The sequence below is a fragment of the Syngnathoides biaculeatus genome, chromosome 12, assembly GCF_019802595.1.
Source record: "Syngnathoides biaculeatus isolate LvHL_M chromosome 12, ASM1980259v1, whole genome shotgun sequence".
Lineage (NCBI taxonomy): Eukaryota > Metazoa > Chordata > Actinopteri > Syngnathiformes > Syngnathidae > Syngnathoides > Syngnathoides biaculeatus.
In genome coordinates, this window is record NC_084651.1 from 20,880,266 (window position 1) to 20,904,047 (window position 23,782).

A 23,782-nucleotide genomic window follows, 5' to 3' on the forward strand; every position below is an offset into this window, starting at 1 on the left:
TACCCTAGCTGTCAACGGGCAGGAGGCGGGGTACGCCCTGAACTGGTCGCCAGCCAATCGCAGAGCACATATAGACAATCAGTCGCAGTCGCAATCACACGTAGGGGCAATTTAGAGTGTCCAATTAATGTTGCACAGTTTTGGGATGTTGCGAGGAAGCCAGAGTGCCCGGAGAAAACCCACGCAGGCACTGGGGATAACGTGCCAACTCCACACAGGCGGGGCTGGAATCGAACCTGGGTCTTCAGGACTGTGAGGCCAACACTTTACCAGCTGAACCACCTTGCTGTCGGAAATACACAAAATGAGGAAAAATGGCCACGTGTTAAATACTTATTTCATCTTATTTTATTTATTTTTCTGAATGTGCCACTCAGCCACATCTCATTTACATTCTGAATTTTACATTTGGCACTAAAAAATAATGGAAGTAATTTCCCCAAAATAAATGTATTCATCTATTATATTAGAAGCATAATGGAGGAATACAACTGCTAACTTTGATGGAATTTGAAGAGACAGATTATTTTTTGAAAAACTATGGTAGAAACATACTTTTGGCACTGTCGTCATTCAAAGATGCATAAATGGAGTATGATTTGGGTGTTTTATGTTTCTTTGGAAATCCCCGCTTATTGCCGAGCCCAAAAAAGTGGACATATCTTGGGAATAAATGTCATTATTTTTTTTATAATTCAGGCACTCATAGCCTGTTTCTGTGCAATTTTCCTTTCGTGTTGCTCTGTCTACCAATGGGCGGCGTGGTGGAGAACTGGACAGTAGATCTGCCTCACAGTTCTTAGGACTCGAGTTCAAATACGGCCTACCTGTGTGGAGTTGAAAGCATGTCCTCCCACAAGTGTCCTCCCACATCCCCAAAAACATGCACGGTTGGTTGATTGAAGACTCTAAACTTGCAGTAGGTGTGAATGTGAGTGCAAGTGTTTGTTTCTTTTATATGTGCACTGCCATTGGCATGCGACAAGTTCAGGGTATACCCTGACTCTCGCCCAAAGGCAGCTGGGATAGGCTCCAGCACACTTGTGCCCCTCATGAGGATAGGCAGGATGGAGATGGATGGATGTCTCCCAAAACGTACAAAATTTGGACACTGAGCGCAACGTGGTCTTTCCTATTGTCAGAAAAAAAGTTAATGTTCAGCATAATATTATTGTGTCCTTCACTCCACATGTAGGCAGCTACCACGGGCTGATGACACGAGTCTGCCCCTGTTTTTTTTTTTTTTTTTTTTAAGCTTTAGCTTTTTACACTCTCAGCCTCTTAAAGTCCTGGACAAGAATCCCTGCTGGGACATCTTGAGCGCAGAGACAAGCCATAGTTCTTATCTTTCTGCGTGTTTATGCAGCATTGAATTCCATTTGGCACGGCTCCTCATTGTAAACTCTCTCTCGCTCTCTCTCGGATGCCTTGTGTTCACTTGTTATGCTAATTTGGCCAAGCTGGGTTTGAAACTGGGACTATTTTCTGCTTTTCAAAATGTAGAAATCCTATCACAATTTTAAAATCACTCGTAGCTGCGGTTATTTATGTAGCAATAGAGAATGGACCCCACATAGTCCACAAAATATAAGGGATGTTTGGTCAGCTCTCTATCCCAGAAAGCTACCTCAAAGAGAGAAGGGTCATGTTGGCTGCAGCCTTTTTCTGTTTCCCTTTTGAAGCTTCTCTTCTAACCAGCCCCCTTATCAGTACCCATCTGTTTGCTTCACAAAAACACCAAATGAATAAACTCCGAGCAGAATGGGAATTTATCAGCCAGTGAGAGATGCAGCAGTGTGCTTGAAACGTCTGGAACACATCTTTGTCATTCTCCAGCATCCACATAGACGCACACACACACAAACTCACACACACTCTCTAAAAGCCAACGCGAGCTCAAGACAGCATGTGAGTGATGTCTGTATGGGCTGCCAGTCTCCTGGAGGCGGTGGGGAAGAGTTGATGGAGGTGCTGCTTCAGATAGAAAAGAAGTAAACCCCAAGTGAGAGGCTGACTGGCAACTGTTGTCATTGGGTCTCAAAGATCATAGTCAACATGATAAATTTGTCATTCTTTCCTTTAAAAATGGCATAACAGTTTTAAACACAAGCCATCTTCATGTCTTTGTTTACTTGGAAAGCACAGCATAATGTATGAGAAACGATGTGATTCACAATAGTGCAAAATCATATGTCTAAGAATATACTAAGATTAGAGAACACGATGGTTGAGCTGAAATAAAACTGTAGGTGTGACATTCTTACACATGAATATCCGTAGAGCAGAATAGAATATAAATTTAGGATTGCAGTTAGAATTGTTTTTTCAACTCATGACTGCTATGTTTGACATTTTTGTTGTGACGGTACTCTTTCTGTCACTGTGAGTGTATGTACATGCAATGGATGCATGCACATTTTTGTAGGATTTCCTAAAAAGGAATATGCATGTTGCCAGCAGAGTTGGCAACTGTTTAGCACATCTGCCTTGCAGTCTTGAAATTCTAAGTTCAAATCTTGACTCAGAGCCCTCTTGTGCGGTGTTTGATTGTTTTCTCCGTGCTCAGCATGGGTCTCAATTAAATTGAAGACTAAATCAGGGCTTCTCAAATTTAGGTCCAAGGACCCCTGCCCCTGAAGTCCCATGAGCTGTAACCTGAGAGTCCGCAAAATAAGTGACCATTAATTTTTGTGGTATGGGTTATAAAATGTGGCTACAAATGGGCACCAGTGTGCGAGTAATAAAGATGTAGTAGACCAGTTAATCCTCTCTACCTTATGTAATGATTGTGGCGTATTACATTAATTTGACATCTCTGCATGTGTGAAGTTTTTCTCTTGCCCTCATGCTCTTCTCTAATGTTGATTTTTACAGGTCAGGCAATGTGGCGTCAGCTAAATATTTGTAGCTTGCAAGCACATACTTTGGGTCAAAAATTTTCAACACCAATAAATCACTGCTTCTGCATGTACAAATAGGCGTTATGTCTTGGGCAATCAGTGACTCAGATTGCCTTTCTTGTCGCGTGGAAAACTGGAGAATTAATGTTTCATTGCCAGAATTAAACTTGCTCATTTGAAAGATTGTTGCTCGGCTGGTTTTAAAAGTGGCCACATTGACTGTGTTGTACTGAGTTACCAAATAAGTAATTCTCGTGGCATTTAGGGGTGAACATTGCAGTTGTTTACTTGCAAGCCCGACAAGGAAAAAGCTAAAAAGAAGATTCTAGATAAGATTCGGGTTCAGAATTCTCTCCTGTAATCGGTCCCCGTAGCCGAAGGGTTTATAACCCTCCGATATTAATTATCCATGAGTCTAAATGCAATGGTGATAGTTGCTTGTCTAGTATGTGCCCTGCGATTGGGAGCCTATCATTCCAGGGTGTATCCCACCTATCTCCATTCTAATAAAGAGAAACATTATATGAAATACATACATTGACGAATAGACTGGGTTCGCTACACATACTATTTATAACCTGATACATGTAAAGAAAAAAACGAGCCATTCAGCACTGTTGGATATTTTCCACAATATAAACCTCATGGACTTAATATTTAAAACTGTAAACTTTTGTCATTCCTGAACATGTTTTATACAGGGATGAGAATTTTCCGCCGATCGGCGGATTTCTCACATTTTCAGACCAAAATGACCATTTTCGAGATAAGCGCAAATCCATTGAGAAAATTTCAGGGGGTAGGGTATCGTGCGTCTGCCTCTCGGTGGTGGGCTCCAACCTGCAAATTCAGCTTAGTGCTAGCACAAGCATGACTATCATATGCCGTTCTAACTTGCTCGGTAGTGTAAATATTTGCATTTTGCGACATAAACATTAAAACTTGTTTGCGGCAGATTACTCGATTGGACAACAGAGTTATACAGTATTACGATCCAATCGTGTTAGTGGTTAATCGAGTTTCACCATTGCCATGTACGTGTATTCTCGGTTCTCAGAAATCGCAGTGTAACTTGTTAGTTAGCCAAGTAATGGCGCGTGGGACTTAGATAGCGCGAACTGAGTGATGGTATGTTCAAAGTTTTACGATAGCGAAAGTGTTAGAAAAAAAGGATGAAGATCAAGCGAGGACAATTGACAAAGATGCTGGAATCAAAAACTGTTTCAGACGGGCATGGCTTGAAAAAAGTGTAACCGTGCAGATAGGACTGAAAACGGTATCAACATGTCTAACCAAACACATACAAAAAGTGGAGATTCCCGGCAAAGTGCTGTGCACTCTGTGTTCCGGTAGGAGCAAAAAATATCCAGGAGGACACTCAACACACACACACACACACACACACACACACACACCAATCGACAGACATTTTCAGTGTTTTTCCAAATTGCTCATTCTCATCAGTGTTTATAGTGTAATGGGCCACATCGCTCTGCTATGAGAGTCCAATGCCATCAGGTTTGCCCTGGTTTACCTGGTGTGAAACAATATTTAATTCAATACATCTGAATACCAAGAGCCAAGATCTCCCCAGTGAGAACTGCTCTGAGCGTAACAGTGTTTCCACCAGCTTGCTACCTTCTCCTGTGTATCCTGGTACCATCTGTTCCCCAGGTAAAAACTGCACAACACATGCACGCACCAGCGTCTTCAAGTCCTGTCGAGGAAAATGCGATTCATCAAAGCCGTTTTGCACATAATCCAGTTGATATGATTGTACATACACCTTGTAGGCAGCCCAGAAGGATTTTTTGTTTTTGAAAGGTTTTACAAGGAAACAGGATACAGTAGACTCTCATAAGTTGAATCATAACACAGTATTTTTGAAACTTCAAAAAAGAATCTGGAAGCTGAACAAAAAAAAAAAAAAAAAATTGTGCATAGTTGAGCAATGTACAGTTCGTCCGATGATGCCTTGGGTTATGTGTCTAATTGCGCCCGCCTTCATTTGTGTCGCAATACACTGTTCCAAATTATTACACATGCTGTATGCAGTTTTTGGTGATTGTAACTCACAGTGACAACTTTTGTTTATCATAAACAATTGTAATGTTTTTTAATAATCTGGATTTTGTTGAACAAAGCCACCATGTTGACAATGTTTTTTATTTTGCATCAGTGCTTAACAACAGTGTTTTGAAATTTTATGTACAACAGTTTTGAGAAAATGCAATTTTGACCCAAAAAACAACTTAGAGATCAAGTTACATGGTAACAATTTTTATATCACGTTAAAAACACCCTCATGCATTGATCTTTTGAGTTCATGGATGGCATCTCATTTGAGAATGCAAGAACTGCCTCGTAAGTTGATGTTGTGGGGTACCATGCTGCCGTCCCCCTTCGTAGCACTATTTTTTAAATGAGTCAGGATGGGTACTTTGAGTTGAGATCAGGGCAAGAGGATGGCCACACAATGAGTTTCTCTCCCTTTATACTCCTTGCAGCTCAAGCTTCATTGTTATTGCATGGTGAGTATGTTTTGTTTTTTTAACCATTGGAAAAGGTCATTTTGAAATACCTTATGTATTGCAGGCGTACTTTGACACCCTTGATTGCAGCCTGCGGCCGCCTCAGTATTCACCTCGGGGTCTGTCGCAAGCATGCAATCTTGCACAATGTTACTGGTTTGAGATTTTGTTTTTTGGAATGGAATGTACGGTCAATTCCAAATATAAGAGAGCTGATCAACTTACCTGATGACTCGATAAGAACAATGACATGACTTTCCCTGCGGTTTTCCAAAATCAGCCTTGCGACCGTCTGCGTGGACACACCATTATATATCTTTACCCCTGCTTTGAAGTAGAGCTTTGCAATTCCATTTTTTTTTTTTTTTTTACTTTTGTTACTAACTGGAGTTAAATAATCGAGCCAAGAAACTAAACTAGCATTCTTTTGCACCGGCGTGCTGTCTTCTCCCAGAAGGCTTGTGACCATGACGCACACGTGAGCTAAAGATCGACAGACTATTCAGTCACGCCTCCTCTCACCTCAATCTCTGATTAATTATTCTAGTCTTGCCATGCCCACTTGTAAAATAATAATGAATATTAAATTTGAGGCAGTAAATGGGGATAATGGCAAGTGATATTTCCAAAGATCATTGAATAGTATTCTACCATCAGTTTATACAAGGACTTTAAACATATGAGAGAAAAAGTTTGTTTTTTAAACTGCGAAATGTCACTTTATGCTTTCTTAAAATGTTCAATGTTTTTGTTCCTTTTGTGAGGTACTGGCCAATTCCATGCTTTTCCTTGAGCGGAAGATCCTTATTCCCCATCCTGCATAAAAACTAACATTTAAGAAAGTGGAACAACCTCCCTCAGTGATTTTCCTTTTATCTAATGTCACTTGGGAAACTTATCAAACCTGAGATTTTTATCAGTGATCTAAACAGACAAAAAAACAATATACAGTATGCCAAAACTTCCCCAGAAATAATCAAACTCTTTTTTTTTTTTAATTGATAGTTAAGTTATTGCAATCTGTCATTTTGACATGGTGGGGATCCAATACTTACTGAACTCACTTCTACCTGTTTGAAATGTTGCTTTCCAAAAGTGTGATAATCCTTCAGGGAATGCAGACAGAAGCGTCATGTTGGTTCCAGTCTTGATGGACGGGACAGGTCTTAGCAAAATGTGAACTGCCTTGCTGTAAAATTCATTTTAATGCTTCTCAGACATCAGTTGTACGACTTGAAGTGTTCACTTGCTGTCTATAATATACCACTTGCTGACAGCTGCCACTGTAACAAGATAGCCAATGTTATTCATTGTCTGTGCTTTTAATATCATTGCTGCTTAACGCATGTTTGTCTTCCCTTCTCTGGTCTGCCAGTTAAGATGCCCTATAGGTGACCTTTGTGGTGATAGGCAGGATTCTAGCAGCGCTCCTGCTTTTTCCTGCAGTCAAGACAAGCATTTTGCTTACACTGATTGCGCCATTGGATGATTTCCTGTGAAAACCCAGGAGCTGCCCAGAGGAGGCATCACTCCCTAACTGCAAGGGAAGGCCTGAGCTGTGGCCTCTTGTCACACACAAACATTCCCTTTGGTGTATTCCGCTAATGTAGTGTAAGTTCCTCTCTACCCAGACCGTCACTGTTTGACATAGTAAATCACAATCAGGGTTGAAGACAAGCGTTGAGTTTCTTGCAGCAAGTGCGGTGAAAGTATAAAGATTATGTAAAGTTATTCAGCAAGTGATGAGAGGAGGAGCAGGCCACCACTGACAGTAGGTATGTAGGCCACACAGGGGGAGGCCTCTTTTACATTGTCCCCCACCCTCAACCCCTTTTGTGTCTATTTTTATGTCATCTCCTCCACATATCTTAGTTCTTCACTTAATCAGGTATTCACTGACGGCTTTTCATCTCTGCGAAACCCTTGTATGTTCTCCTTCTTCTCTTGACAAACCACCACGGCTCACACTCCTTGGACTGCAGATTAAAAATGACAAGAAAGAGAGTTCAACACAGCCAGCCTAGACACTTTACTGACTTAACTATATTTTGTTGAATGTTCATCAGTGGTCCTTTTCCCTTGATCTTTAGCAGCATATGTTGTCAACTTTTTCTTCTTTGCTGCCATCCAATCATCTGCACTTTCTGTGCGCTTTTACTCAACCCAAAGCAGATGGTGTCCCGTCCCCTTGTGTTTCACCCATTCCAATTCATCTCATCAAGCAGGACCCAAACCCTTGTTCTGTTTTGAGGACCCTAACGCACTTCGGAGCCACAACAGTACAGTCGCTGCCTCAAGGTTATCTAAACCTTCCAGGGGAAACACAATGTAACTGAGGGTCCACAACGCCTCGGCCTTTCTTAGAGAGAAGAAAGGCTGCATATCAATGAAGCTACTTGTCTTCTAAGGAGAATTGGCAAGAGTGGGGCAGTCGCAGAGTTTACAAAGCAGTCTTGTTTTCATCTCCTGAGTCTCCAGGTCACAGCTCAGTGCTCCTTAATTGGCTCAGATTGTCAGACAGTGTTCCATCTTAAAGCAAAGAAAACTCCAGCGATGAAACGTTTACCCCCATCCTCCCCCTCTTAGACACAAACTGTTTTCCACCCTCTTGTTTTGAGAGCGGTGGCTCAAACAAGCTAAGATATTTGCACAAGCCTCCGCAACAAACGTAACATTAACATATGCAAATGGGCTTCTTTCCAGATTTTTCAGCTCATTAGTTCTTTTGGTTAGAAACTTGTTGAGGGCCCACCAGTTTTTGTTTAGCTTAAGCTGGAAGTTGTATTTAATTATCTTTGCATTTGGGGATATCAGGCCCTTAGCTATTCATCCATGCAAAGTTTAATGAGGGGATTTTTGGGTTATTTAATATACATGGCCTTGGACAGACCAGGACCATGTTATACACCCGCTTTGTGTTTGGAATTTAATTTGTTTTTCATTCATTGAGAGCATTGAAAAATACGCTGATGCTGACCTCGACATTTTCCTCACATATTCTCTCAAGATGAAGTGCTGTTGGGCAAGCAATGGCCTCTCCTTCATAAAAGCTGTAAAACTTTAAGCTCTTCACAAGATAATCATCTTGAGAAAATGCAGAAATGGAAGTGATTCAGTCCATAATTGATTTTCAAGTGTGATCTGGTCCATTTGGGCGTCTTCTACTTGAACTTGAAAAAACATAGCCGCTCAAAGGATTCTGCTTGCAGTAAGTCCTTCGTTGACATAGTGAGGGGGTTATGTCCCTTTGATTGTCAGCAGCTGGCTACACGTTTGTTGTAGCAGGAACCAAAGCTCATTCTCTGATCTGACATGAACTGAAAAGATGTACCCCAACTTTTTTACAATGACCCCTTTTCAAAAAGACAGTGAAATGTCAGGTGAATGGGGAACAAAAGCAACCTCCAACAAATGATTTTTTTTCTCCCAATTTCAATGTAAATGTTATATTTAATACAGACTACTTATTCCATCATGGTGTCCCCTGCTCCCTTTCCATTGACAGAGGATCCAGCACTCCCGTGACTCTTGTGAGGTTAACCGGCTAAGAAAATGGATGATGGATGGATGGATGGATGGAGGATGGATGGATGGATGGATGGATGGATGGATGGATGGATGGATGGATGGATGGATGGATGGATGGATGGATGGATGGATGGTTATTCATTCAGAAATATATATAGATATACATGGATAGATAAATATACACGCACACACACTGGCAAATACCGCTGCTCTCAAAATTATGCACAGGTCTAAGTGGCTGTATTATCGTTTACCAACACTTACTAATGTAGAGACATTCTGTTCATTGTAAACAAACCATTAGATAAAGATAGTTGGTCAAACGATTGAATTTGTAGTTAAAAATGGCAGGTGATGGAGCATGTCAACATTCGGGGTCCAAGTTGATGGTCTAACTGTGAACGATCTCATGCCAAGTAATGAAACTGATGTTGAAAAACTCACTCGTCCTATTAAGTTCAGATATCCACTGAATTCATTCACATATACCTGTTAGTATTCAAGTCCTTCATTTTCCATGTTTTATTAGTCAATGTTATCGACATCCATATTTGGCCTTAGTAAATGTTTTACTTGATACTTTGCGGTGTATTAACAAGTTGGACAAAAATTGGTTAGTGAACCTACGCTAACTTAGTATTCGTGTGAAAAATTCCCAAAGTTTTCATTCAATAAACACCTTTCTGTGTTTTCTAGAGTCAGTTACAAGCAACCACTGGTCAAATAATGGTCATATTAAGTAAACTATGTATGTTTTTATCCCATGAACCTATACTTCAAATAATTTTATTAAAATATTTTAACAAAATTATTAAATTTCGTAAATTTTCCTTAAGTCACAAATTGTGTACCCCCTCAATGGAATGACCCATATAACAGCACCCAGCAATGAAACCAGCTTCTCATGGCCTGAGCACATGTGGTTAGACAACTGGGATGTAGTCAAACAAGACCCCTTTTCAAATTGTTTGAACTCATGGATGTAGTGTCCTCAAGGCCAAAGAGAAAAAGGACCATCTGGATTGTTGTTAGTACAAAGTTTAAACAGGTGACGGTATTGTGGTATGTTAGTGCCCATGGCATGTGGATACAGTACCGGTACATGTTTTGGAACATGTACTGTCATCCAAGCAACATCTTTTTTACAGACGTCCCTTCTTTATTTCAGTAAGGCAAATGCTTAGCCACATTCTCTACATGTTGCAACAGCATGGCTTCATGGTAAAAAGGGTGTGAGTACCAGACTAGCCTAGCAGTCCAGAGCTGTCTCCTACTGAAAAAGTGTGCCGTATTATGAAGGGCAGAATGTGACTAAGGAGACCCTGGACTGTTGAGCAACTAAAGTTGTACATCAAGCAAGACTGGGGGGAAATTTTAGCTGGAAACCTTCAATAGTTATTGTCCTTGGTTCACAAATTCTGTTTTTAAAAGGAAAGGTGATACACAGTTTGTTTTGGAACGTTTGCTGACATTAAATTCAAAATGACTGAATAGTTGGAACAAAAAAAATAAAGGAAAATAAAGTCTGTCATTTAAATATCAAGTTTTTGATGATCAATATTTATATTATACTGGAAGAGTTGTCATTTTTAAACACACAATGATGCCTGAATACTGCAGTGCAGTCCACTGATGTTGCCGCCTCTTGTCACCACCTCTTGTCCTATAAATAAATGGAAAGTGGGTTCTGTGTAATTTTCTGCTTGTCTGCATATGAGGATAACTTGGAGCCAACTCTCTTCCTTCCTCGTCTTTGTCTTATAAATGCAAATAGCACGCACTTGAGCTACTGATTGATATTCCATTGTGGTTGTTTTCAGTGAACATCTAATTGTTCCTGCTCAAGTCGCTCATCTTGGTTGAGTTTGTTTGTGTTCATGATGGCTGTCAGCAGAGCCACAGATTAACTCAAATTCTTTTACTATGCATACTGGTAATTTACATACCAAAAAAAGAAAAAGATAGACACTTTCAAGCACTCCTCAGGGTCCGTGGTCATAGTGTTTGGAACCGCTAGTGTAAGCCGTCTCGTTTCCTGCTGAGGGAGTCAATTCTGTCTCCCGTTTTTCGACTCTTTTCATGATCAGGCCTCAGTGGAGTGGGCCTCTCCTTCACTAGAACCTTGACAGAGGACTGTTTTTCTCCAAGCCCCCCATTTATGTGTTTACCACAATGCACATACATCCCTACATTATGGCCTCTATACTGCCAGCACGTGGGAGTGAAATTATAGTATAAATCAGACTGAAGACCATGTGTGCAAGACCGCAGTGCAACTGTGAAATTTTGCTTTGCCTCTATTACAAAATGGTAGGATACTTGGAATTCTGTTACGGCAGTATTGTATCTGCTGAAACAAAGCAGCATCTGGAATGAGGCCAGTCCTTCAGTGAGCTCCTGCTGCTGCACACCGTGCGGCTGCTATGATGCTATGCTAGTCTGGCTAATAAGGCAGACTTGACAGAAGCTCTCTTCCAACATGTCACAATATCCATATTTCACCTTCAGGTTGAACGCAAGCATCTGAATAGATAAATGAATTGTCAATGTGCACAATAATGGAAAAAAATTCAATGTACCCAATGAATAATTTATGACTATTTACACGGTTTGGTGCATATGCAGTCATTGATTTTCATGACAATTTCTTTTTTTTCTGACAAGCTTTGAGGTATAATAGCAGTAAGCCTTCTTGTGATGTATATTAATACTGCATATGCCAGCCAATCACCTTAGGTGGAAATATTCAAAAGATCCCATACAGGGCTATATGCAAAAATCTTCACTTCTCAAAGATATTAATGCTCTGTCGGCCTGGCACGATGAATACTATAGGGATCATCTTTCCAGAATCAATAAATTCATTGTTGTGGTGAGCCTGCCGGATCACATATTAAGCGACTTGGACGGCTGTGTCATTAGATGCTAGTGGGCTCATGGAACAACGGCGGACCAGTGCGCTCTTGGTGGTGTTGGTACTCCACAGAAGGTTAACTGTTTGATGTTTTCACGAGCTAACAGCTAGCATGCAAGCTGAGTTCCGGAGCTAAACAGCTCACTCCACCGCAGCGATGTCGTTTAAAACATCAGAGCTTCTCTCCAAGTTGCTGCATGTTTTACTCCCTAATTAACACATACTGGGACCTTAACTTTAAGCATAACCTCAATGGTCCACGTTGTTCAGCCAGTAAATGACTATAACGAACATTAACATATATTTGATTCACAGATCGAGGGCTCGTATTCAACGGCTCGACCACACAGTAGCCAGCTTTACATGGAGACTTTTTTTCATCATTCTGATTTAAGATCTTTGATCGTATGTTTACATGTGACGTGATCAATTTTGACCGGGTGCATACATGGTGTGCACTACTAACATCGGAACAGCCATGTAAGACGCGTACGTCGTCATGAAGCTCATATCAGGGTGGAGGTCTATCGACTATTCAGTACACTAGTCAGGGGTGTCGATGTGTTTCAGGTTAAAAATGCTTGATTAAAAAAAAAAACTTATAAGTAGTTAAAAACAAGATCTCCATCCCGTAAAAAGTTTGTTGGGAGTTGTCATATTTATACCAAGTGTAAATGATGATATCAAGGAGCAGTTAGGTCAAGATGACGCAAAGCACTTCCATTACCAAATAAAGCAAAGCATTATGAATCCTCCATCCCGCTTGACTGTTGACAGGGTGTTCTTGAGAGGTTTCATTGTGCTGTCTGTAAACATGCAGTCTATGTGCATTGCTAAAAAGTAATCTTTTTTAGGAGAAAAATGGGAAACGTACATCTGGTTCACAGTGGAGAAGGTGGCTCAGCTTGTAAAGCGTTGTTCTCACAGTTCTGAGATCCTGGGTTCAATCCTGGACTCGCCTCTATGGAGTTTGCACCCTCTCCCTGCGCCTGTGTGGAGAAATGAAGAACTCAAAGTATACAAGATTTGAAACAGTTTATTTTTTTCTTTCTTGTCTCATACCACATCGAAATATCCCTACATAAATCCAATTTACTTCATATCCACATGTGGTCAGTTTTGTAGTATTTGGTTTAAATACATACTGGGCATGGGCTCTAACTGTAACTGATGCTTGGACACTGATTGTATTTTCTTGAAACCTCATGTAACTTCTTTTAACCATTGACTCTTGATTTCTAAAACCTCAGCAACTTGGTTTGTAGAGGCTTATATCCCCCGAGGGAAATTCTGTGCCTTAGAGAGGAATCACACACAAAAAGTCTGAGTCTGTTGTTGCCTCATCCTTCCTGCCGTAAGACTAACAGAGATTAAAAACTTCAGATAGTTGCATCAGATAAAAAAAAAAAAAAAAAAAAAAAAAAAAGAAATCCATTCTGTTTTGGGGCACATTAATTTTGAGTAGGGATAAAATAGCAGGAATCAGAGAAGTGATTTCCAGAGAATAGAAGACTGTCAAACAATGATTTAACCTGGTACTAGCAGACAACACAGCGTGTGACTGAAATGATGGGAAAAGCCCATTGCATTACTGAATATCATTATCTAGATGAAGATCCATGCATCCTTTTGCACTGTCATCCTAAGTCATTTACACAAGTTGCAGCCTACTTACCGGCATCACTCCTTGTTTTTATTTTGGTGATGATTTGACCTTCACTGCAGGTTGCAGAATGCTTTCAATTCTCGCTATTCTTTCAGAGCCAAGCGGGTGTATCTCACGCTGCCGCTGGGCCACCAGGCCGCGGGGGGAGAGCGGGTATTTTTATGGCGTGCTTTGTTTGCCTGATTGTTGTTGCAAAAGGGGGAAGCAGTGAGGTTTGCTTGGGGAGTGAGGAAGAAGGAAAGAGTTGTGTGACTACAGAGATAACAGGCCGTGTTGAGGATGTGGAGGGAGGTTTGGCGCAGTCGGGGGGGCAGCGTTCTCAGGCTGCCTTACAGGGATGGCAGTTTGTAATTAATTTTGCACGCATCTCTCTCCCTACTCGCTTTGGTTTTTCTCAGCTTTTTTTAAAGTGCAACTCAAGGAAAGCGCTGAATTTTCAGGGCTGAGAGGCCATTAAGTGGCAGTGTGAAACATGTAATGTCATAACCTTATGCAATAATTATACATTTATGATTTGAACTCATTTACATCAAAGAATGAAATGTGTGTCATATTGCAGATGCCTCCCAACCTGCACCTGGCACCAGCACTGGAGGTGAGCAAATCACTTTCTCTTTCACATTCTCTATCCTGCCCCGTTTTGTTGAAGTGATGTAATGCAAAAAAAAACCCCACCTCCATTTACTGCTCACATTCTTAGATCTATTAAAGTTGTTCCCGCCTTTTTGTTTGTTTGTTTTCTGAAAAAAATTAAATGTTTCCATGCAGGGTTAGGTGGGTTACACTAAAATTGGATTCTGTTAGTTATTACAAGTTGAAAAATTTAGTCAGTCATGTGATCCAAGCAGCATAATACGTTGATGACTTTAAATTAGTTCAAAATAAATTAAATATCTATACACTATATCCTCATCTCGTCTTTCCAGTCTCGTGAATGTTTAATATGCATCGTTTTGGAAGGTGGGTGGAAGCCAGAGCACCCCAAACACAAATCCAAAACCTCAGAACTGTAAGGTAGACACGCTAAGTACTTCTTCACAGTGCTGCAGATAGTGATGGATGGAAGACATTTTAAGCAATTGATAAGTTGCATGAGGAGAGCTGTTCTCGAAATGTCCCAGAACTAAACACCTTACTTCCATAGATAGATAAATAGATACCTTATTCATTCCCAAAGGAAATTTAATTACCTGTTTGTAAATTCTTTTTCGTGTTTATTACAAGTGAAATTGAAAAAAAGAGGACAAATTAAGGTTTACAACGCACGTGTGCATACATAATGTGACATGTCACCCCAGAAAAACTTCCCGGTGACAGGTTTGGCACTGGTAATTTGGTGTTTAACTAGTAAAGCTGTGAGTGACTGGATGATCAGAGTGAATTGTTTGCTAAATGTTTATTTGCTGGGCTATCTTGCTAAACTAGCTCAGTCCAAATGACTTTGAAAGCTCAGTTTTCTTTGTAAATTTCACTTTTATTGCTTCTGTGCTCCATAAAGAACCACTTTTTACCACAAGAAGGAAACCCCTTTTACCAGCAAGTACTTTGGGAAACTTATTGTATTGTATTATTGTATTGTAAATCAGTAAGAGTGCACCATTGTTTTATGCACCCTTTGCAAATACATATATCAAAATATAAATTGCAGCAATACAAGGGGGAAAAAAAGGTTCCAACAAAACATCTCTTTTGAAGTGAAGCTTTTGATATTGAAGATCTTAAAACATTTCTACACTTTCACAGAATTCTAGTGTGAACATGACCCCAATTTTATATAGTGTACTCCTGAAATTGTTTGGCCTTTACAAGTGGATCAGTTGATCATAAATATCATTTAAGTGTTGTCAGTGAACACTCCAGTGGGAAAAAAAAAATACCAACAAAAATTACTTTTTACATATAAATAGCAGTGAATGTGTTTTCTATCGCCATGGGCCAGCTGAAACCCACTGATGGACCAGTTCTGGCCTGTGGGCCATAGGTTTGATAAGCCTTGCTTATGTTGTCGTTTTCCCTTTTCACTCCCACTTCTTTATTCACTTTAGATGGGGTACAGAATCATGTTGAGACTTCAGAGGAACCTGAATCCAATCTGACTGACAGCATTAAGTCCAAAGGTAAGAAAAACACGGGAGGATGTATTCGCATTTATTCAGAACACTCCAAAGGGAGCCTTAGCTGCTAACTTTAAATTCACTCCATCTTGTGGCTTCCTTGGAATTATTTAGCCAAATGTGCCAATCCACGCTGCACAGCCAGCCGAGTGCGACGCAGCTTCACCCTCTTCGTATCCCCCGCAGAGCTCGTGTTCTCCTCCTCATCTGTCTCCATCTCTTAGTCTGAGCAGGCAAAGACATCAGGCAGGCAGTCTTCAGGGCCAAATGCATTTGTAAAAGCACCCCCCAGCCCCATTTCAGGTCCACAGCTATGACCCTGGTATTTTAGTATGAATGTGTCAGCATGTCTGTGGAGATTGAGTGTGATAAATTGCCTGCAAACTCCGCGATCAGGCGTTCAATAAATCAAGTGTGCAATACATATTATTCCAAGGTGCGGAGAAGACAGACTGTAGGGGCAATAATCATGCAAATAAATCATATTTGATCCAAAAAAATACCATGCTGTTATTTTCAGGTCCCCACTGAGATTTGGGCATAATAACAGGGCATGTAATTGGAATGAAGTAGTTCTACAGCGTACTAGAAATTTTGATGTCTGCATGTGTTCTGCATTTGACTTTTTTTTTTAAGACAAATAATGGGAATCTGATTTAAGCGTTGAAGGCTTTCCAGGCAAACAAAACTAATAAGCAGTAACTTTGAGCCATTGGTGAGGCAGTACACTCTATAATATTTTTAAATTAATATTAAAAGCGCACAGGAAAATCATTTGATGTCACTTAGCCTAGATTTCAAATTAAAGATTACTTCTGAAATTGGAATTATTGCCTGAACCGTTGGGTTGTTTTCAGGGACAATTGAATGTTAATTATGTGGGACAGTGAAAAATAAAAACGAAGTGTATGTGTGAACATACGTACACTATGTGCCCCACGATTGTCGGTTGTTCAAGTGCCTTGAAAAGCGTTACACATGTTTTGAGACTAGTACGGATGAAAGTCCATTTCCAGTCACTTTATTGGAGAAAGCGGATTTGCGATCGGGTTTTCAGTTACGAGAATGATCCAGGAACAAATTAAACCTGAATCTCAAACCAGCACTGTGGTTCTGAAAGAAATTTGGGTCATATATGAGTGACTTAATAAATCTAGGAGACACTTTTATATGGACAAGCTTTTACCGACATATTCAGACCTCATGTGTACAAGTTTGAGAGACAAAAAAGAGGTATACACAGTAAATGTATTTTGAACCCAAAAATTAAACTCTGCGACAATCCTAATTGAGAAAAAAAACAAAAAAAATTTTTTTCTATGTAGATGCTGCTGAGAAGAAAGAATGACAGCCTAAAGGAAGGACAATCCACCTCATATGACAGCCAGCAAACTAAGTGGACGCCATTCGCAACAGAATAACGCAAGCCCAATTGCGGTTTGGGTGGGGTCACAGGTTTGAGACATCCAATCGTTCACATTTTTAGCTTTGTTTTGCCCCTTTCTTATTTGTTAATGCATCCCCGAGCCCTAAAGTCGTGTTTGTGTGTGAAACCTTCTGGAAGGACTTGAACATATCAACCATAAAAAGTGTCATAACATTGCTTTTGTGGCGGTTGAATGGCATGAGATGAAATGAGTCTCTTTGATAGCGCCACGCCCACTGAGAGAACAAAAGGTACCTACCTGCTGGCTGTCCAATTCAGGTTCAGTGAGGTTTTGTTCCAACAACTCAAATATCTCCCTTGTAGATTCCTATAAACAATACTTCAGTTCAGGCCACCTTGATGTAGACCCCACCCCGACAATTTTACAATTCCTCCCCCAAGGTTTCCAATTTTCAGTGCTAGCATCCCCCCACCCATCCTGTCAGAGAAAACTTCAAGCAGTGGGGGGAGGTGCGGAAAAAGCTAATCTCCAAAAACGTGGGTGTGCCCCCCAAAATGTGAAAACCACTGACCTAGACCAAGGTCTTGGTTTCTCATCAACCTTTTTTTTTTTTACTTCCCAACACCATCCCAGTCTAAAATTTATGATTGTCTCAAACAAATGGACTTGGCATCTCCCTCCCCCACCTTCAACAGTCTCCCCCCTTCCCTTTACCGATTTCCTGTGCATGCCAGCAAATTACTTTTACAAAAATGAGTTGTCTCTGCTTGCCTCCTTTTCAGATTGTCAAATATTGTGGAAAAATCTGCCTTACTTCACATCAAAACATGCAATCGCTATTACAGAGTTAAGGAGATGGTACAAGTATTAATTCAAACTTTTCTTTTCAGACTTAATTTTTGTCATTTATCAGTCATCTAAATGGCTAGCACCTGTTGATTGTTCTTGAATTCTGATTTTTAGTTTTCCTTCTGGCTCACTTTCAGTGGTGCCACAACTGATGATCAAATAAGTTAAGAGTTGTATAAAAGATGCCTTCATACTTCGATGTTTGCTTTGCTAAAATATAACTGAAAGAACTAATAAAGATTGAAATGAAAGGCACGTCTCGGTTTTGAATGCCACACATCTAATGTTGCCTCATGTTTTATTTAATTCTGATTGCATTGGGTACAGTTAAAATTACCTTAGCGCATACATTATAAGCGAGCCCCTGTAACAGAGCAATCAGTCGGGCGTCTCTGGGTAGACGGGAATAATTAGTATGTCCTGTGAGCTCATGCACGCCACCTCTCAGGTGCTCCCCACCACCCCACACCCAAATCAAATGAGACGAAATGCCTGACAGACATTCTCACCTCAGAAATCCACTGAGAAACTCCGGCGAGTCTTGATATGTGTGCCTCTGGTGGTAGCGGTTTGCATCATCCAATGAAGTTGGTCGGTGTGGGTGGGGAGCTTCAGTTTGTTTGCTGTCTTTGCTTGCCACGTTGCTAACTGCAATGCTCGCAGGTCAAGGGAGTGAAGCCCACGTTTTAAATGAGTGATTCACAGACTTGGAAAAATACGAGCTCAATGAGCAGATTTACTGTGAAGGTCATTTCTAATGATGGCACTTTAATATTTGCAATTGCAAATTGAATAACGCTGGCACTTTCCAAAAAAAAAAAAAAAAAGACATGATAAGACACGTCCTTGGGTGTTTTTGTCCAGTTAGTTGCCACCACTTTTATTCACACGTGTATTAGTCCACAGCTGTTGGCTCATTTGCACTAAACATAAACTAAAAACCACAAGTACCAAAGTAAGATCCAGTATTTTGAGCAGGGGGAACCCACTACTCCTGACAGGTAGCAAGTTTTCACACCCCTTTGGCAGCTTCCATATTTATGTTCCACCAACTTGCAGAAAGGCCAAGCGGATGTCAGCACGGATTGTCCCTGGAAGAAAGAGAGTTTAAATGTTAATGACTTCATTTAAATGTTGCATGTCAGAGCCGAGGGTTCCCTGAATCGGCGGCATAGATCAGTGTCAGGGGAAACGGCTCCACGGTCCTGCCGCTGTGCATGGGCTCCTTGGCATCGCAGCCACATCAGTGCTACAATAACAAAGCGCACGTTGCACAACAACAGCCCGCGGCGCCGCATTCTACTTGCTGCAATGTTAGAATTACCGTGAAAGAGGTTGTTTATCCGTCACTGCGTAGTAACATTGGCAGCAAAAAAATTCTACACATCGGCATGTTCACATATTTCACGTTTGTGATAAGCTTTGATTGACATGTGTAGCTTTCATGTTTATGTCACTTTCGATCTGACAGGGATCATCAAGGTGCTGTTGGTTGATATGCGATGTGCGCCATTTATTCCATTTTCCACATGAAAGCTCTGAGGGCCCCGTCTTACATAAACATGCATTTCCAGCCCCCGCCAATGCCACACCATCGCAAGTCTGCGCCACGGTTGATGTTAACACAGCACAAACAAATTGGGGAGAAATAATTCCAGCTCTAAAGCCTTAAATCCCAGCACAAGATAAACGTTTTTTATCTGAAGTACAGTGTTTGTCCTTCATGAAAATTCATCAACACCCCACAAGAGGCAAAGGCAGCACCATAGGTGAACTAAGCTGAGATAAACACTCTAATTGGGCTTAAAATTGAAGCCACTCATTATGGATGCCTGCCTTCAAAGGTGTGGAGAAGCGCTGAAAAATGTTGAAAGGAGCTCCAGTGCTGCTTTGAACAAGGGAGAGAGAGAGAGAGAATGTGTCGATTCAAGTCTCGCAGCGCAGGACGCGGATCACATTTATTGTTTGACTAAAAAAAAAAAAAAGGGGGGGGGCATTTGTCTGGTTCTGATGGCCCCTTGTGACAAGACAAGAGAAAAAGAATTAGATAAACTAATTCTGTCCTTGTCCCTTTCCCTTTTGTTGCTCTAATTATCGGCGTGATAATAATGTGCTGACTCAAGTGAACAGCAAAGTTTTACTGCCATTGTTGCCATAGCACAGATAAGGCCAGTCATTCACTATCACATAGCTTTATTTTCTTGTCTATAAAAATCATAATAACTTTCATTACCAATCGGCAATGCAGTGAATCGTTTGGAGATTTGTCCGATGATTTCCCTTTTGCTTTCATAGTGAATCGTTTCGTGACAATGCAGAGGAGTGACATCCACACCATAATCCACCTCCCTCCTGTTGTCAGGAGCAAAACAAAGCTCGCATCACAGTCCTTTAAGGAAAATAAGAAAACTCAGCAGAGGATGAAGCTAACGTGTGTGCCGCCTTTTATCTGAGAAATTCTAAAGCTGTTTTATTTTTCATTACAATTTCTCATTCCTTTGGAGTTTTTACAGCCCAAAGTTTCAGGTAATATTACTCACAGTTAGAGCAAAACAAATTTGAATGGAATTTTAATCTAATTTGCCCTGCAGGCAATCAGTGGCCGCTGCAAGGAGACTGTGGGCTGCAACCCATTTTTTGGAGTGGAGTTATTTTGTTTCCTTATTGATGAAAGCACATTAGTGCCTAATGTCAAGGGACTGTGATAATGAATCAGTAGTGACTTACAAGTCACGCTGGGGTAAGATCAGCGTTTTTCCCGGATTCCCGCAGCTTTTCACTGCAGCCACTTAATGGCAGAGCACTCAAGCGCACTCACTTACAGGGAAGAAACCAGCAGAGCAGTGGGTAAGTGGCAAAGGTCAGTTTGTAAACATGTTTCATGGAGTGCAGGTTTTCTAAAGCCAGCCTAAAAAAACAACACCCCCACCCCCACCAAAAAAAAAAAACAATCAGTGGCGTTTAAGTTTTATACTATCAAGCTTTGACAACAATGCTAGCTTAATTTGTACATTCCACCTTCACACACTTCTCTAAATTGGATCACAATTTACTCTTATAGTATGCTAATATCCTCTCCGAACAGGTTCACTCCCTCCATTTGTGATATGGTGTCGAACAACGTATTCATTATTGCGTATCCGTATATTTGCCACCACCTTCATACCATTTTTCATATTTACCATCAATACAGTATCATGAGAGCTTATCATTGTTAGCCGTTCCTGTTTTGTGGTTTAAAAGCTGCTGAGATCTTCTTTCAAACATCATCTTCGGTGAGAGCAGATTAAATGTGCATCAAAGTGGCTTTAAACAGGCAAAAAGTCACGAATTCTCCAAAATGACTCGGCAGTGACATCACAGCAGGGACATGACATCTACTTTGTTATCAGCGCCATTGTGAAACAGCATTGACTGTCATCACAGAGTCCGTGTAAATTGGAGCGTATCATCGCTTTCACTCTTCGGTCCCGGATGGTGTTCAGCGGTTGTGTCAAAGCAGAGGACATTGCTTGAACAATGTAACAAAACAACATGATTGCTGGAAGCACAGTCAGGTTTCCTGCAGTTAAGATGCATTTGCTAGCCAACAACCACGTTGAGAGACCAAAAAGGCTAATAGATGTATCGTTCAAACACTGGCAAAAGTAGTGTGTTCGAAGCATTATCTGGTTATTTTACTGTTTGTATATGTGCTGCACATTAGTTTTAATACAACACGGTGTGTTCTACCATACCACGTACACAACCCGAAATAAATGTGGCAATGACAATATCCCATTTAACATATTAGTTAGTTAGTCAGTGTGGCATCAAAAGGATTCGGTCCAAATTTAAGCATTTTTTAAGTTCAGAATCATCTTTTCTCTCCAATATGCTTGTAAAGGGGTCAGGGTCAAGAACTGTAAATGTTAAACCTGTCCACTATTTCCATGGGTAAAATCCTCACTTGTCTGGCTAGTCTGTCTATGGAATCTCTGATTGTGAGGTAACACTGAATAATATGGCTCAGGTTTAGGGAGAGATTTACATACATTTATCTTTGAAGATATCATTTTTGTGTGCGATGAGTTGTGTTGGTCATCTCAGGGTGGAGCAGAAAAAGCACGTGCAGTTTTTCTCGTACATTTAAATTTACACCAAAAAAGGAAAAGTTCATGAACAAAACAAGTCTTGCAGCTATTATATTAAATTGAGTCCTTCCGGAATTGTCTGCATGTGTGATCACGGCGACTACCACCATCAAGCAACAATTCCAAGAACGAGGCCACCAACTTTGTAAAAATTCTGGTGAAATTCAACACGGATTCCTGTGTGTCTCATTTGCTGCCTTTTGAATTTGATTGTTCAACGTGCCAGGATGATTTACGTCAAACTGATTATTTTGCACAACAAACTTGAGATCCCATCACAAGAAAACAGATGAGCTTGATTGTGTTTCAGCTTCTCGGCTGTTAACGCTGACTGACAGCTCCAAGCATCTGCGGTACTCCCAGTTTGACTGAGAATTGTAGTCATAGCAACAGGCTGTACAGCGAATGAGAGTATTCACAATCAGCTAAATGGATTTTCGATTATTGCTCTTTTTTTTTTTTTACCTTTCTCCACTGTCAACTTCACCACTCCTCAGTTATCTTTAAATTTAAGAAAATCTAAGGATGAGAAAATAGACAAAATGATGAATTGCATTGAAATCCAAAATGTATATGAACCCAACATTTACAGCCAGGATGTCTACCCTTTTTGTCATTCACATGGCCAACCATCTTTTTCACTCCAATGGGGGCCATTAGGCTCATCCCTCAGCTTTCGTCTAACAATTTGGAACAGGCATCAAGCTTACTGTGTGTGAGTGGATATGTGTGTGTTTGCTGGATTGTATTAGGCATGAATCATACATATTATCCTGTACATAAGTACACTATGCAAATAAAGAACAGTAACTTCTGATTTTTTATATATATATATATATATATATATATATATATATATATATATATATATATATATATATATATATATAGTAAGTTTTCTTTCGACTTGTCCCGTTAGGGGTTGTCACATATTTGTTTGGCACAGTTTTTACACTGGATGCCCTTCCTGACGCAACCCCTCTCGTGGAGTAGAGGCCCCACTGGGATACGAACTCATGACCCCTGGTTTACCAAATCAATGCTCTATGCATCCATCCATTTTCTTCACGGCTTATCCTCACGAGGGTCGTGGGGAGTGCTGTAGCCTATCCCAGCTGTCAACGGGCAGGAGGCGGGGTACACCCTGAACTGGTTTGCATCCAATCGCAGGGCACATGGAGACAAACAGTCGCACTCACAATCATACCTCGGGGCAATTTAGAGTATCCAATTAATGTTGCATGTTTTTGGAATGTGGGAGGAAACCAGAGTGCCCGGAGGAAACTCCACACACACGGGTTTGGGATTGAACCCGAGTCTGAACTGTGTTTTTGTTTTTGTTTTTTTAAATCAGCGGATGACCATAAAATAAAATAATATATGGGAGTCAACAGACACCTGACAGCATTATAGATTTTAATGTCCAAATACTAACAACATGATTTGGGCCCTGCAGAAACTGCTTTATTCACTTAAATGACTTCATGAAGAAGCTGTTTGCCCACCAGACTTAGTCATTGTGCGTGTGACATCGTAGGAGAGGGCTGATGTTGCCATACCCACTGCCAAAACAACATCTGCGATTTACCGGAAGGCCTTTTCTCAAATAAGACGTGGGTTGAAATATTTGAGTTTGGGCACTCACAATTTAAGAGCTGCAAGACAAAGTTGTTGTTTTTGGGAAGTCTGAAACATGAACAAAATTGTGTACCCCCTCCCCAAAAAAATGAATCATGTTGATTGGCTCGCAAAGCAACGT

The 23,782-nt window shown here is 40.7% G+C and overlaps 1 protein-coding gene across 3 annotated transcripts in view; it reads left to right on the plus strand.

Moving 5' to 3' along the window:
• Positions 1-18,106, plus strand: part of macrod2 (mono-ADP ribosylhydrolase 2) — a 460,594-nt gene extending 442,488 nt beyond the window's left edge. For all 3 annotated transcript variants that reach the window (XM_061836387.1, XM_061836389.1, XM_061836388.1), the window contains exons 18-20: positions 14,099-14,134; positions 15,585-15,656; positions 16,979-18,106. In XM_061836387.1, coding sequence (XP_061692371.1) covers positions 14,099-14,134; positions 15,585-15,656; positions 16,979-17,001 — 131 coding nt within the window. In that variant the 3' untranslated portion in view covers positions 17,002-18,106. The remainder of the gene's footprint in view (positions 1-14,098; positions 14,135-15,584; positions 15,657-16,978) is intronic.
• The last annotated feature ends 5,676 nt before the right edge of the window (positions 18,107-23,782 follow it).